General features: G+C 59.5%; 1 protein-coding gene across 3 annotated transcripts; it reads left to right on the top strand.

Annotated features, from left to right (window-relative positions):
* The first annotated feature begins 94 nt into the window (after positions 1-94).
* On the top strand, positions 95-15480 carry LRRN2 (leucine rich repeat neuronal 2). 3 transcript variants are annotated; one of them, XM_048327685.1, is made up of 2 exons: positions 95-176; positions 13130-15480. In XM_048327685.1, exon 2 carries the CDS (start codon positions 13386-13388, stop codon positions 15438-15440), a length of 2055 nt encoding a protein of 684 aa, XP_048183642.1. In that variant the 5' UTR covers positions 95-176; positions 13130-13385; the 3' UTR covers positions 15441-15480. The 3 variants fall into 3 exon arrangements, with proteins under 3 accessions (XP_048183642.1, XP_048183641.1, XP_048183643.1); XM_048327684.1 differs by lacking the exon at positions 95-176 and adding an exon at positions 276-544; XM_048327686.1 differs by lacking the exon at positions 95-176 and adding an exon at positions 1374-1694.
* Positions 15481-16109: the final 629 nt, after the last annotated feature.

Below are 16109 nucleotides of genomic sequence, written 5' to 3'. Positions count from 1 at the left end.
CCGACCGCGGGGAGGGGACGGCGGTGGCGCAGTGGGAGTGGGGATGCGCTGCGGGCACCGAGGGGGACTCAGCATTCCCGGGAGCGTTTTAATCCCTCGGGAACATCTCTCGGAGAGCCCCGAGGGTGCTGCCAGAGCCGCAGGGGTTAAGGCGCAGCCGGCAGGAGCTGCTGCGGGTGGGTGGCACGTCGTGGCGACAAGGCTGGAGTGAGGAGGAGGAGGATTGGGAAGGGAGGGGAGGAGGGAGGAGGAGGAGGAGGAGGAAAAGGAGGAGGAGGAGGAGGAGGGGAGCGGAGACTGTGCTGCTGCAAAGGCGCCGGGCGAGCGAAGGGTGAAGGGCTCTCCCCACCCTGAGGGTCAGCGTGGCCGGAGGGTCCTGCTGCCCCTGTCCCCGTCCTAAGCGACAAGGACGGAGCCCGCCAGCTGTGGCAGCTCCAAAGCCACCCGGCCCTTTGTCTGCCAGCCCAGCCAGATGTGCGGGCAGCTGTGGCGGGGGGTGGCAGGCGGTGACAGCGGCGCCGGGGGACGGGGACAGACACCGAGGGTGAGTTGGGGGCGACCCCCGTGATTTGGGTTTTGGGCGGTCGGGTGGCTTTGGGGGGGCTCCTGAGCTCTGCAGCACCGAGTCGGCGCCTCGGCGGTTTGGTCGGGGTTGTTTTTTCCCCCATTCCAGAGCTTTGCTTTCCCTGCTCAGTGGTGGATTTGAGGAGGAATGGTGCGTTCGGAAATAAAAGGGGTGGGGAAAAAAATCGGGAATGGCCAGAGAGCGGTGCTCCGGGAGGGGATGAGGGGTGCGGGAGGCAGCCAGGGATGGATCCCAGGTGGTGGGAGCTGCATTCCCGCTCCTGGAAACTCGTCTGGGATCGAGCGGATCCTCACCCGGCACGGATGGGAACGGGGGGTGACGGCGGCGGAGCCCGGGGGGATGCGCTGGGCACGGAGCCGCCGGCGGGGCTGGAATCCAGGGATGCTTCTGGCAGGATGAGATCCAGGCGGGAGCGGCGCTTCCCGGGCATTAACCCCTCGGTACCTGCGCGACGCGGAAAATGTGGCAGGAGGGACACAGAGTGTGGGAAAGCGGCTGTGGAATAAATAAACACCGCGGTCCTTGGGGCTCCTTCAGCCTCCTTCACCTGCGGGCGCCACCTCGGCCACCCCAGCGAGGGGACAGCCTGGCAGGGAGGTGGCGACAGCAAAGGTGATGGCAAAGGACAGGTCGGGAGCAGCCGCGGTGGCATTTTTGGTGGCATTTTAATGTCATTTTCCTGCTTTCTGTGCCTGTTCCGTGTTTACCTCCCCCCCCCACGCCCAGCCCTGCCCCTCCCCGCCGCGGCTGCACCGGAGCCGCGCACCCGCCCGCAGTGCCCGGGTCCCTGTGCCAGGCGCCAGCCCTGCCCGGGCTGTGCCCTGCCGGCCTGGAGAGCCCCGGGATCACCCCAGGAGCCGCTCCGGGAATGGAATCGGGGCTGGGAGGGACCCCGCGCTCCGTGTGTGGCTGAGCCAGCGCTGCCCTCGCGTCTCCCAGTGCCCAGACCGGCCCTGGCCGCCTCCCCTGGCTTCTCCCAGCGCCTGGAAAAAGGGATTGGAGACACCCAGGAGGAGCGGGAGAAGCCGCTGGGCACGCAGGGATGCTCGGGGCCGGGAAAAGCCCCTTGGAGCGGCGTTTCCAGGGATGCTTTGGCTGGAAGTTGCAGGTGGGTGCTGCCATCGCTTCTGGGCGCCGGGATCTGCTTCCTCAATCCTGGATGTGCCAAGGCTGGGAGCTCGGGAGCCACGCACGGCTGCCACCTGTGCCCCCTCCGTGTCCCCTCCCTGTCCCCTCCGGGGGTTGCTGCGCTGGTGCCGAGCCAGGACCCAGCCCTGCCTTCCCTGGAGCAGCCCTGATCCTGCAGGATGCGGGCAGAGCCCCTGGAAAGGCTGGGGTGGGAACGTCTCATCCCTGTCTCCCTCATCCCGAGCCTGTGGCGACGGGAGGGGGCTCAGGGAAAGATTCCCTGTCCTGGGGATTGTCCTGGGATGTCCCTCAGGTCACTCCTGGCACATGGGGCAGCATCTCCTGGCTCCAGCCCTGGCTCCCTGTGCCGGAGGATCCCGATCCTGCTCTGCTGAGGCTTTTCCTGGCATTCCCGGCTCTCTGTGTCCCCTCTGTGACAGCTTTGTCACCCGCTGGCACCGCTGGAAGTGGCAGAGCGGGATCAGGATCCGAGGGCCGGGCTCGGCCGCTGCTCCTCGGCCATTCCCAACCTTTTCCTTTGGGTGGGATCTCTTCCCCTCCGCAGCGGAAAACCGGGAGCTGAGCCGTGCCAGGAGGCCTGGCAGAGCCCGCAGGATCCCTCTGGCACACGGGAAAGGGCCGGGAATTCCGCAGGACCCCGATCCAGCCCCATCCCGACCCCATCCGGCCTCAGCGAGGCTGGGGAGCAGCAGGAATTCGTTTTTTCCCAAAAACTCGGGCACTGAGCTGGAATTGCCTCCCCGGGGGTTCGAAGGAGCTGCTCCCATTCCCATGGAATCTCCGATTCCCATGGAAGCTCGGATTCCAGAGGTGGAGCAGCGCTCCAGCCGTCCTGACCAGCCACGGCTCCTTCTCCCGATGGCTTCCAGGGATCATCCCTGCTCCCCCTTTTAGCTGGAAAAACTCCCACTTCCCTGCCTTCGGGAACGTGATCCTGGATTTCCTGGCTGGGATAGGGATGGGGGGATGCTGGGAAGGTCCAGAGCTGGATGGGGAAGGTTGGGAATGTCACCTGTCCAGATGAACGCCAAGCACGCGGCTCTGGCCCGTTATTCCCAGATTCTTCTCCTGGATCACTCTGGTCATTAACGCCTCTTCCCTTCCCTGTGAGATTCCATGGGATAACATTCCCGGGGTCCCAAAGTGCCATTCCAGGACACGGGAGTTCGTCACCATTCCCCCTTTTGCTCTCCCATCCCTTTTCCAGGACATGAAGGAGCTGTTCCCGCTGCTCCTTTCCCAAATCCAAGCTTCCAGACCCTGGAATGAGCGCTGGGATCTCTCCCCCGTGGCTCTGGTTTTATGGGATTATTCCCGAGGGAATAATTCCCAGCTCCGCACGGAGAGCAGAAACTCGGGAAGGAGAATTCCAACCCCAGCCGCTGCTCCCCGCGAGGGCACCGGGAGAAGCAGGAAAATGGGATGAGTTTAAAACTCCTGTGGAAAAAGCCCCGCGCTGGGATTTTGGGGTGGAATTTTGGGGTCGGGATCGCTACTCCTGAGTCGGGGGCTCCCCCTTTATCCCGGTCGCTTCCAGCATCCCTTTTCCCAGGATCCAGGCAGCCTCTGGAATGCCCGCCAGCATTCCAGGACCTCAATTTATTTATGGAGGGCTTTGGAAAAGGCTGTTCCAGCCGCTGGGGTTTAGGATTTTTTGGGAAAATCGCTCCAGGTGCAGCCCCAGGAACCTTTGCTGTCCCCTCTCCATCCAGCCAGGAGCTCTTGGGGATCATTTCCATGGAAAATATGGGATAAGGGGCTGGAAAAAGCCCCATTCCCACTCCACATCCTGGCAGCGGGAGCTGTTTGCAAACACTCGGGAGAAAGCAGGAATTACGTGGCGGCTCTGCTTGGAGCGCGATCCCGAATAACAAATAAATATGGGAAAAATTGGGATCCGTTCCCAGACAATTCACAAAGGCCTTAATTGGGACTGAAGTCTGGGGCTCTTCTCACCCAGACAAACTCGATCCATAAATTATTCGGGATAAATTATTCGGGATAAATTATTCACCAGCTCCGTTTGGAATTAAGGCCAGTTTTTCCCTCCAGGAATGATCCCGGATCTTCCTGACCCTCTCCATGATCCAAAGCCTCTCCCAACCTCTGTTAAAATCCCATTTTTTAATGGAATTTAAAGCCCATCCTAAAAAAAAAAAAATAATCAGTCCCTGATGAAATTTGAGGGTCGGGGCTTTGTCCTTCCCGGTGGCCAAAATGAGGAGATTCCAGGCTGGGAAAAGATGGGGGGTTTTTGGGAAGAGAGAGGCTTTAATAAGGAATTTTAAGTCCTTCATCAGTGAGGAATTTGTAATCAGCAGGAAAAGGGGGTTTGGATCTTAACAGGCTCCAGAGCTTTTTTAGGAAGGAAAAAAGTGGGGGAGAAAAAAGCAGCTTTGCTTCCCTGATTCCCAGCAGGACCATTGGGAATAAAGAGGGAAAAAAAAGGATTAAAAATACAAATTCCGGATAGCTGGAAAGGGGGGAAAATGGGATTTTTCCTATTTGTGATCCATTAAAAATTCCCCGATTCGGTCTGTGCTGGGAGAAGCTTCTCCAAAGCTTTTCCATCGTGTGGTTGTCGCCCTTCCCAGGATGATGCTTAAATTTTAAGGAATATTTTGGGTGCTCCAAGCGGAGTTTGACGTCTCATCAAAGCCTCTCCCTCGCCTTGAAATTTCCCCCCTCCAAAAAAAAAAAAAAAGGAAAAAGGGAGGCGGCTTTGATCCCGATTTGCAAATTGCTGCGGAGCCGCGGTTTTTCCGGGAATGTTTTGATTCCCATGGAAAATTCTGCTCCCGGTCCAATTCCTGAGTCACTTTTCCCAACTCCTACGAGCTGCCGCTGCTGCTCCCGGGATGAGTTGTCCCAGTCCTGGCTCTGGGAAGTTCCCGCATTCCGTAATTCCCGGCGTTGGGCAGGATTCATCCCTTTGGAAGCACCGAGGGTCAGGATCAGGTTGAATCCTTCAGAATTCCAGGTCCCGGGATTCCATCCACGCTGGAATTCCCCTCTGAGTTTTCTTTCCCATGGAATTCTTGTTTAAAAAGGGGATTCCAGGGACATTTTCCAGCTGTTTTTATGGCTCTTCAACAATTTCTCGTCTCCCTTTTCCCCGGTTAAATCCTTCCTTGGGAAAGTTGTCCTCCCTGGATTTTCCCAGTTTTCCTCATGTTTTAGGGCTGTTTATATCTCAAATCCACCCCTTATCCCGCTGGAATCTCCCCTCCAAGGCCGGCAGCAGGGATCCAGGAGCTGCCTTTGCCTTTGGGGTGGGTTTTTCAGGGAATGGGATATCTCTGGAAAATCTCTGGGATCTCTCTGGTCTCATGGAGCAGCCACCCCTGGGTCCATGGAATCCCATTCCTGGCACGTGGAATCCCATTCCTGCTTTATGGAATCCTGTTCCTGCTTCACGGAATGCCATTCCTGGGACATGGAATCTTCTTCCTGGGTTATGGAATCCCATTCCTGGTTTATGGAATCCCATTCCTGCTTCATGGAATGCCATTCCTGGCACGTGGAATCCCATTCCTGGTTTATGGAATCACTCCCTTAGCCCATGGAATCCCATTCCCGCACAGCAAAGATCCCAGCCCGTGAATAAACCGGAAAAGGAACGAGGCAGGGAAATCCTCACCGGGACCGGCGACAGTTGGGAATGGGAGGACAGGGATCAGCTTTTCCTGCTGCATTTTCCAGGCTTTCCTGTTTCCTGTTGCAGAATCCCTGGAAACGGAGGGATTTTCCATGGGAATGATGGGAATGAGCAACTGGGATGTTCCTTGGATCCCCAAAGCTCTTCCTTCGTGCTCCAAGGCCATTCCAGCTCCAGCTCCAGCTCCAAACCCAGCAGTGCCAGTGACTCTGGCTCATCCCAGTTTTTCTCCATGGATGAATTCCCTTTTTCCTCCCCTCCCAGCCGTCAGTGGGATGATTTTATCCCAGATAAGCTGGAAGTGGAATTTGCCGGGAATGAGGGAGGGTTTTTCCACCCGGTGGGCACGGGGGGGATGCTCAGGATCCACATCCCGCTGGAAAATCCCTCTCTGGGAACCCAGGGAGGCGCTCAACCCCCGAAATTCCATAAAAACAGCGCTGCTCCACCCCCTTCCTCAACTCCCCGAGCCTTTCCCGGCGCTTCCAGAGGGATTTGCCTCCATCCCACGGATCCGCTCCGTGCCCGGGGAGGGCTGAGGCGGCCCCGGAGCCGTGCCTGGCAGTTGCCATGGCAACCGTACATTTTCCTTAGGATTCCTAATGACTCCTTGGCATCCGCACCGATCCACGGCTTTTTTTGGGATGCTGGAGGTTGTTCCCCTTGCTCGGAGGGGCTGGATCCGCTGGATCCGTGCTTGAAAAAGCCTGGATTTGCTCATTCCCGGCTTTTTTACTGCTGGAGCTTCCCTGCTTTTTGCCCTGAGCTGCGGCCAGCGATTCCAGGCTTGGAATTTTTCGGGAAGGGGGATCTGGGACACCTCTGGCCGTCCCTTGCCAGCGGGACCTCGTGTCCTTGTGGAATTCCAGAGGTATCCCGGCCATGGAGCAGCAGCTGCGGGATCCAGGGATCCACGGGGCGGGATCAGCTTCCCCAGGAGATCGGCTGGGATGTCATTCCATGGGGTCGGGATGGGTTTGGTCACTCCAGGCCTTTATGGCATCCAAGGAGGCTGGAATGCTCCAGGGAAAAAACAGGGAGAGCCTTCCCAGGGATTGGGAACGGCTCCGATCCCACAGGTGCCATCCCGAGCTTTCCTCTGCTGGAATTCCGTGGGAGCAGCCCTGGGGGTCTCCCTGCTCTTCGTGACCCCATCCCAGCGTCCATTCCCGACGCTGGAATTCCCTGGAATCGCTGAGCCCCTGTTCCTATCCGGCTCTCCCTGCCTCCCTTCCCTCCCAGAGGAGCAGTTTCATCCATGGATGGAGAGACGAATTAGCTGGAAGCGGGAATGGCCCGGCCTGAGCGAGATTCCCGGCTCTCCAGCGAGATTCCCGGCTCTCCAGCCTCTTCCCTGTGCAGCATTCCCGTCTCCAGCACTATCCTGAGCCGCAGGAATGTTGTTTCCAACCACAGGAACCTCTGGAGAAATACCAGGAGCGCTCCCATATTGGGTTGGGTTTTAATCACACCCAGGGATCCATTCCCGTTTTTTTCCAGCTTTAATAGCCTGGATTTCCCTTCCGTGGCTGGGGGAGTTTAAAGAGCCGGGATTTATCCCTCCGGAGGGAATCCCGCACCAACTGGAGGAATATTTCTTCCCAAAATACCCCGAGGGGCCGCGCTGGAGCAGCCCCCGGCTATTCCCAGCCTCTGGATCGGGACACGGCTGGGGCTGGGAGGTTTTCCATCCGATCCAGCATCCCGGGATGCCGGGAGCCGCCTTCTCCAGCGTTTCCAGTGTCCCACGGGGAGCGGATTGGTTGGGATGCCCTCCCTCGGCCTCTGTGTCCTTCGGATCCCACAGTTCATGGAAAACCACGTGGATATGGGAGCTTTGACATTCCCGGGAGCGTCCCCGCCCCATCCCGCTGCCCTTGGCGTGGGAAGAGGGGGAGGTTTGGGGGGAGCTGCTCTGCAAATGAGGCGGCGTTAACGAGGAATTAATTATCGATCATTCCCGCCGGGAAGCCGATCCCTGGGAAGGTCACTGGGAATGACGCGGCAGAGCAGCAGCGTCCCTGGCGTGCCCTGGGACCATCCCTCTGCTCCTTTAGGGCATGGGATGCGATGGGATGGGACACCTGGATGCGATGGGGACGCTGGCGGCTCCCGGCAGGCGGGAGCGGCGGGGAGAGGGACAATTCCCTGTGGGAATTCTCCTCCTGGGAGAGGCCGCAGCTCCGCTCGTCTGTCTGATCAGAGCGCGCAGAGATAACGGGAAGCGATCCCAGCATCCCTCGTCACTCCCAGCTCCTCGGCGGGACTGACTTGATTTTTCCAAAGGATTCAGCATCCAGAGCTCTCCAAATCCTTCCCGACAGGCGCAGGGCAGAGGAACCCTTGGAACATCTTGTCCCGAGGAGCTGCGGGCGCGGGGTCTTTCCCTGGATCGCCGAGGAGTCCGGCACGTTCTGAAAACCGGGATCAGCTTTTCCTGTGCCTTCCCAGCGCCCTCCCAGCGCCCTCCCAGCGCTGCCAGGCACAGACGCTCGGGCGGGTGACGAGCCGCTGTCGCTGTCGTGTTGTCGCAGCTCAGCGGGCGCGTGCAGCCCCTGGCAGCTCTGGCAGCTGCCGCGCTTCCCGATCCATGCCCGATCCACGCCCGATCCACGCCCGATCCACGCCCGATCCACGCCCGATCCATGCGGATCGGCATTTTACAGCGGGAAAGGAGCCGCCGCTCCGCATCCCGGGGATCCGGCGTGGAGCATCCCTGAGGGAGGGGAGCTGCGGGAATGGTTTGGGGTGGTTGTGCTGGGCTCAGAGGTTCGGGTGGGGCTGCCCACCCGGCACTGCCCACCTGGCACTGCCCACCTGGCACTGCCCCCCTGCCCGGACCGCCAACCTGGCGTAACAGGGGCAGGAAAATCCGGCTGAGCCTTCCCCTCATTCCAGAGGGACACCGGGAATCTCTCAGCTAACCCTGGGGGATGGATGCGGAGACGGAAGAGGTCCCTGCCGATGGAGAGGGGCTGGCAGAGGGATTCCTCTCTTTCCCAAGGGAAAGCCCATCCCGCTCCGGCCGCGGGGCCGGGGTGAGCCCGGGCTGTGCAGCCCCCTGGACCCCTCCTTGGTGACAGGGGGGGTCACGGGCGGTGTCACCGTGCGGCGGCAGGGCGGTGGCGATCCCCGGGATGAGCAAATCCTTGGAGCAGGGTGGGCTCTGACCCTCTCCCGGTGTTAATGTGGGCACAGCGAAGGCTCTGGGGGTCTCCCAGACCCCCGGCTGGGCACTCCTGGGGTGCACACACAGAATTCCCGGCGCTGAGCGTGGAAGCACCGCCGGCACGAGCTCCATTTCCAATTCCTCGGGCAGGGTTCGAAGCCGCCCCACCTGGGAGCGAGCGCAGTTAATTGCCCCAATCTGCAGAGCGATCGGCTTCTGAGGAGAACAATTAGCGGGTCACAAATTGCAATTGTCATCTCACTCCCGGTTTTAATTTGCCCTAATGAAGGCTAAGTGATTCCGTCGCGCTCCTCCTCCCCCGGCCCCGCGGCCCCTCTGGCATCCCGCGGCCCTTTTCCCGGGAAAGCCGTTAATTCCGGGCGCGTTTCGGATTCCGGAGCCGATAAAAGTTTAATTTAAGGGCCGTGTCCGCGCATCCCAGCCTGTCACCGCAGCTGCTCGCCCTTCGTCACAGCTCTGGGATGGGCAGTTTATGGCCGAGAGGGCCAAATCCTGCCCCTTTTTCCAGGCTGGAAGCTGAGCCTGGATCCCCCCAGCAGAACCTCGGGGATGCCGCGGGAATCTGTGGGAGAGTTTTGGTGTGGAAAAACCAAACCAAAACAACAATTCCAGAGCCAAAACAACGGTTCCAGAGCCTAGAAGAGCCAGGATGAGAACAGCCGGCTGAATTCCCAGCCCTCCTCATTAAAACGCAACCGGAGAGAGGCAGAGAAGCTCCGAGGTAAGAGGCGGCCGCTGCTTCTGCTGAGCTGAATTTTGGAGAAGGGACCCAGCTGAGCATCTCCAAAGCTCCCGATGCCTCTGTGTCCCGGCGGGATGGGATGTGCGATCCCTAGGGAATGGCTGTGGGATCCAAACACCTCTGGGATGGGCAGTTTATGGCCGAGAGGGTCAAATCCTGCCCCTTTTTCCAGACTGGAAGCTGCGCCTGGATCCCCCAGCAGCACCTCGGGGAAGCCACGGGAACCTGTGGGAGAGTTTTGGGGGGGAAAACCAAATGAACCAACAATTCCAGAGCCAAAACAACAATTCCAGAGCCTGGATGAGAACAGCCGGCTGAATTCCCAGCCCTCCTCATTAAAATGCAGCCGGAGAGAGGCAGAGAAGCTCCGAGATAAGAGGCGGCCGCTGCTGCCCCCGGGCTGCCGAGCCCGAGCCGAGCTCTTTGCTGCTGCTCCCGGCTGCGTTTTTATCTCCTGGCTGCCTCCCAGCCAAGCAGGAACACAACAGGAATAGCGTTATCGCCCTCCCTGGCGGCGGAGATGCAGGAGGCTCGGAGGAAAAAAATAAAAAGGAAAAAAAAAAAAAAAAAATCCCATCCCCGTGCACAAAACAAGGATTGAGTGAGGGAAGAAATCGCTGCAAAAGGTGGAGGAGCAGCAGCGCGGCGCTGATGGGTTTGGAGCGGATTCTGCTGATCCTGGCGGCTCCAAGCGCTGTCCAAGCTGGTCTTGGACACTTCCAGGGGCTGGGAAAGCTGTGCCAGAGCCTCCGCACCCTCGCAGGGAAGGATTTATTCCCCAAAATCCCCTCTAAACCCACCCTCCTTCCACCGGGACAAGGGGGGGTGGTAAAAGCTCCAAGCAAACACTTCCAAAGCCGCTTTTCCCGAGCAAAAATCCCGGCTCAAACCTTGGCAGGGCCTTTGCCAGGTGTTCCCCTCCTTGTGTAAATATTTTTTCAGGGAATAACATCCCGAAATTCCAGCTGGAGGCTGGAGCACGGCGCTGCTGTGAGGGACACGGGGGGGACATCGCTGTCCCACGGTGCGTCACCCTCGGGGGGTGTTGGCTTTAGGGGGGTGAAGCTGCTGGAAAGGGAGGTGGGAACAGCCTCGTATCCCAGGAAAGCTCTCCCATCCCAGGAACACCCTCGTATCTCAGGAACACCCTTCCATCCCAGGAAAACCCTTCAATTTCAGAAAAACTCTTCCACCCCAGGAAAACTCTTCCACCCCAGGAAAACCCTTCCATCCCAGGAAAACTCTCCCATCCCAGGAACACCCTCGTATGCCAAGAAAACTCTTCAATCTCAGGAAAACCCTTCCATCCTAGGAACACCCTCCCATCCCAGGAAAACCCCTTCCATCCCAGGAACACCCTCGTATCCCAGGAAAACCCTCCCATCCCGACAACATCCACCCCGGGAACATCCAACCCCCCTCCCCCCACCCGCTGAGCACCAAACCCACCGGCCCCTCCCGGAATTTGAGAAAACGCCTCAAAGACACAAAGTTTTCCCTCTCCAGCGGCAGAATTCCATCTCCCGCTGCCGTTTGCGGGATTTCGGGAGCTCGGGGTTGCCATGGAGCTCCGGCTGAGCCCGGGCATACAGATGAGGGGGGGACCCTGGCGGGGGCGGTTGCCACGGTACCGGCGACATTCGGGGCCCTTTGTCCCTTTATTTCTCCCGTTTGTTTTCCCTGCCGAGCTCTGAGCCGGGAGATTCGCTCGGGGAAAACGGCGCCGTTCCCACCCCCGGGGGTTTGGGGAGGGTTTGATCGGAGTTGCAAAATCCTGAGGAAAAGATGGATTTTTCTCCCTGAGGAAATGGGATACAAAGGGCCAGGGGTGTGCAGATGCTGGGGAGTCCCGGGTTTTGGGATTAAATCCCTCCCTGGGAGGGTGGGGAGAGGCTGGGATGGAATTCCCAGAGAAGCTTCCACATCCCTGGAAGTGTCCAAGGCCAGGTTGGAGCACCCTGGGATAGTGGAAGATGTCCCTGCCCATGGCACTGGATGGCATTTAAGGTCCCTTCTGATCCCGAAGCATTCCAAGATTCCATAATTCCATGGTAATTCTCTCCTGCCCCACACAGGGGAAAGGCTGGATCCCGCTGCCAGCACCCCAACTTCCCCCACGGGCTGGATGGGGATGGAAAAACGGGAATGGGTGAGGGGAAGGTTTTCCCACAGCATCCAACGGCCACTTCCCGTCTGGTGCGGTGGATTGGGAGGAGCTGGGGAAGATGGAGAAGCTGGGAAAGCTGGAGAAGATGGGGAAGATGGAGAAGCTGGGAAAGCTGGAGAAGATGGGGAAGATGGGGAAGCTGGAGAAGATGGGGAAGCTGGAGAAGATGGAGAAGATGGGGAAGCTGGAGAAGATGGAGAAGATGGGGAAGATGGAGAAGCTCGAGAAGCTGGGAAAGCTGGAGAAGCTGGGGGAGATGGGGAAGCCAGAGGATCCAGAGAAGCTGGAAAAGCCGGAGAGCAGCCTTGAGCTCAGCTCGCTCCAAGCTCTCCCCAGCAAAGCCAGGCCTTGGCAGCAGCACCCGGCCCCGCTGCTGTGAGGAAGAGGAGATGGGAATTTGCACCTGGGAGAAATCCAGATGGCGCAGAAATTCCTGAGGGAATTGGGGGAACACTGGGAGAAACATGGGAGAGACACAGCATTCCTGGCGTGGGGGAAAAATGGGAAAGTGGGGTTTTCCATCTCCATGGAACAACTGTTTTGGCCTCCTGGCTCCAGAATTTTAGGAATAAACACAGACCAGGAGCAGGAGCCTCCCTGTCTCCCTGCTGTCATTCCCGTTGTGCCGCATCCCAAGCTGAGGAAAAGCCTGGAAGAGCAGCCGGACTTTGCTTCACAGCTTGAAGAAAATAAATTAAAACCCTCCAATTCCTCCATAATATATATATTTTTTTTTAAGGAGAAAAGATTCCCAAGGTATTTGAACAGCTGGAGAGTTTTATGGACCCGAAAATGCCGGAGCACTTAAAAGGAAAGGTGTGGATCCATCAGAGGGAAGTGGGAATCGATGGATCCATCCTTTCCTTTCAAGCTGTTTCTCCAAGAGCTGCTTTAAAAGCAGCAGGAAAGGAGGGAAAAGAGCGGGATCGATCCGGGAGGAGTCGATGCGGGATAAGCTTGGCTCGGGAGCCCTTTCCAGGGAGAGCACGGTGGGGATAAAACACAAACTTTTCTTTTCCCACTCTTTTAATGTTTTTTTTTCCTGCCCGGTGAGAGGCTTTTAAAGGAAGAAAAGGTTGGGTTGGGGTCAGCGTGGGAGGGCCGGAGGAAATAATGGAATCAAAGGTGGGATGGTGGCTGGATCCTGCGGCTCTGGCCGGATCCGGGGGGTTCAAACCCACCCCAGCCCCTCCCTGAGCATTCCCGCTGTTTGGGGGATGTTTCTCCCTAAGGAATAATCTATTGGAGGGAGGCGAATGGGGCTAGAGCTCCTGGATGTGGGAGGATAAAGGGCAGGGAGCAGAGCCCGCAGGAAAATTATCCCCATGGAGAATTATTCCCAACACCTGCAGCTCTGGCTCTGCTCAGCCACAGATCCAGGAGCTTCTGAGGGTCCTGGGCAGATTCCATGGGATAATTCCACCCAGATCCTCTGGGATGGGAGGCCACAGCTAAACTATGGATATAAAATGGAATTCATGGATTTGTTGGATGGTCTTGAGGGCACTGGAGGTCCCAGGCAGGGTCCTGGGGGTGCCATGCTCAGGTTTTTGCCTCTCCAACCTATTCCTTGTCCCTGCCCCTTGTTCCCCAGGATCCCAAACCCTCCCCTAACACAACTTCGCTGTTTTTTTCAGGAATGACCTCAAGGAGGAGCCTGGAAGATGCAGCCGAGCGCGGGAACGACTCCTTTGGGGAGACAGAAGAGGCCCAGCTCTGACTGAGGCGCTCCCAGTGTTATGAGCTCCCATTTCAGGGCCGCCAGGCAGGGGCTGACGCTTCCAGGGGCTCGCATGGAGCATCCGCCCCCACGGGCGCCGTCCCCACCCTGCTGTCACCGCTGTCACCCCGTGGCCGGCTCTGGATGCTCCCTGTGACCTTCCCCAGGCCAAAATGAGAGGCCTCCAGCCCTGCTGCCTCCTGCTGTGCGTGGTGGCCGCCAGCGCCATGCCCACGGTGCCCTGGAGGGTGGCGTGTCCCCCGCGCTGCGTGTGCCAGATCCGGCCCTGGTACACGCCCCGCTCCGCCTACCGCGAGGCGGCCACGGTGGACTGCAACGACCTCTTCATCACCTCCGTGCCCCCGGAGCTGCCCGAGGGCACCCAGACCCTGCTGCTGCAGAGCAACAACATCGCCCGGCTGGAGCAGGGCGAGCTGGGCTACCTGCGGAACCTCTCGGAGCTGGATCTGTCGCAGAACAGCTTCTCCGACGTCTGGGATTTCGGGCTCAGGAACATGCCCCAGCTGCTCAGCCTGCACCTGGAGGAGAACCTGCTCTCCGAGCTGCCCGACGGCAGCTTCCCGGGAATGGGGAACCTGCAGGAGCTCTACCTGAACCACAACCGGCTCCGCAGCATCGCCCCCCGCGCCTTCGCCGGCCTGGGCAGCCTCCTGAGGCTCCACCTCAACTCCAACCTGCTGAGGACGCTGGACAGCCGCTGGTTCCAGATGCTGCCCAGCCTGGAGATCCTCATGATCGGCGGGAACAAGGTGGACGCCATCCTGGACATGAATTTCCGGCCCCTGGGCAACCTGCGGAGTTTGGTGCTGGCCGGGATGCACCTGCGGGAGATCTCGGATTACGCCCTGGAAGGGCTGAAGAGCCTGGAGAGCCTCTCCTTCTACGACAACAAGCTGGCAGATGTCCCCAAGAGGGCTCTGCAGCAGGTGCCCGGCCTCAAATTCCTGGATCTCAACAAGAACCCTCTGCAGAGGGTCAAGCAGAGCGACTTCACCAACATGCTGCACCTCAAGGAGCTGGGCCTCAACAACATGGACGAGCTGGTGTCCATCGACCAGTTCGCCCTCATCAACCTCCCCGAGCTGACCAAGCTGGACGTGACCAACAACCCCAAGCTGTCCTTCATCCACCCCAAGGCCTTCCAGCAGCTGCCGCAGCTGGAGACGCTGATGCTCAACAACAACGCCCTAAGTGCCTTGCACCGGCAGACGGTGGAGTCGCTGCCCAACCTGCAGGAGATCAGCATCCACGGCAACCCCCTGCGCTGCGACTGCGTCATCCGCTGGGTCAACAGCACCCGGCCCCGCGTGCGCTTCATCGAGCCCCAGTCCACGCTCTGCGCCGAGCCGCCCGACCTCCAGCGCCGCCACATCCGCGACGTCCCGTTCCGGGACATGACGGAGCAGTGCCTGCCCCTCATCTCGGCCCGGAGCATCCCGGCGCGCCTGGAGGCCGAGGTCGGCGACAGCGTGGCGCTGCACTGCCGGGCGCTGGCGGAGCCGGAGCCGGAGATTTACTGGGTGACGCCGGCGGGGGTGAAGCTGCTGCCGTTCGGGAATGATGGAAAATTCAAGGTGCACTCCGAGGGGACGCTGGAGATCCGCGGGATCGCGGCGCGCGAGGCCGGGCTCTACACGTGCGTGGCTCACAACCTGCTGGGTGCCGACACCCGCAGCGTCCGCGTGCTGGTCAACCACTCCTTCCCGCTGGGCCAGGACACGCTGGAGCTGCTGGTGGTGGACGTCCAGCCCCACCACATCCTGCTGGCGTGGCAGCCGCGCCTCAACACCGTCTCCTCCAACCTCACCTGGGCCAGCTCCGCGCTCGGATCCCGCACGGACGCGGCCGGAGCGGCGCGGATCCCGTCGGGAACCCACAGCTTCAACATCACCCGGCTGCGCCCCGACACCGAGTACTGGGCGTGTCTGCACGTGGCCTTGGTGGCCTCGCCAGCCAGGGTGGCCTGTGTCACCGCCAGGACTAAGGAGGCCGCCCAGGGGCTGCCGTGGGGACAGGGGATGCCGGTGACGGCGCTGCTGCTCTGCCTGCTGCTCCTGGCCACCGCCGGGCTCGCGGCCCGCGCCGGATCCCAGCGGGAATTGCTCGGCGGGGCCGTGCGCGTGGTTTATCCCGCGCAGCCCCCGCTGGCGCAGCCCCGGGGACACCTCCTGGCCGTGCAGGTGCAGGCAGCCCCCCCGGATTGCTGAGGGAGGATGGATTTTGGGGGGATTCAGCGGGATTTTGGGGTGGGTGGGGAGGGGGGGGAGTGTTTTTTACCAAAAAACGATGGAGCTGCGAAGTGGACAGCAGGAAAAAACGGGATGTCGTGGACATGAGTTTGAGGAGAGGAGCTTTTGGTGGCCCTGGATCCATGTGGAGGGTCTGGATTTGGCCGTGGCTCCTGAAAAAACCCCGCTGGACAGCCGGGAGGGGCCCAAGAGCCCCGTGGGGACAATGCCCTAAGTGGGTGAAGAGCCATAAAGACGATCAGATCACCCCAAACCCGCGTTGCCCTGGCCCCAGGGACACCCCAGAGGTGTCACCTCCCTCGCTGGACCGGTCTCTGCTTTGGAAATACAAGAAAAAAACCTAAAAAACCCCCTAAAAAAAAAAAAAAAAAAAAGGCTTTTCCCTTTGGGATCTGTGTGGAGTTTGGGGTTCTTTTTTGGGGGTTTGAGTTCTTTTTTGGGGTTTTTTTTGAGCGTTGGGATCATCAAACAAAGCAGCCCCGGTGTCACCTCCTGCTCTGTCAGTGCTGTCACCTGAGGGGAAGCAGGAAGGGATTTGGGGTAAAAGAATGGGAAATGGTGACTTCCCTGCAGGGCTGGGTGCATCCTGGATCCCACAAGATCCCAAAATTTTTGTGGATGTTATAA

Source organism: Corvus hawaiiensis, chromosome 24, assembly GCF_020740725.1.
Source record: "Corvus hawaiiensis isolate bCorHaw1 chromosome 24, bCorHaw1.pri.cur, whole genome shotgun sequence".
NCBI classification, from domain to species: Eukaryota; Metazoa; Chordata; class Aves; order Passeriformes; family Corvidae; genus Corvus; species Corvus hawaiiensis.
Note: the sequence above shows the minus strand (reverse complement) of the source record. Positions and strands in the feature narration are given on the sequence as shown.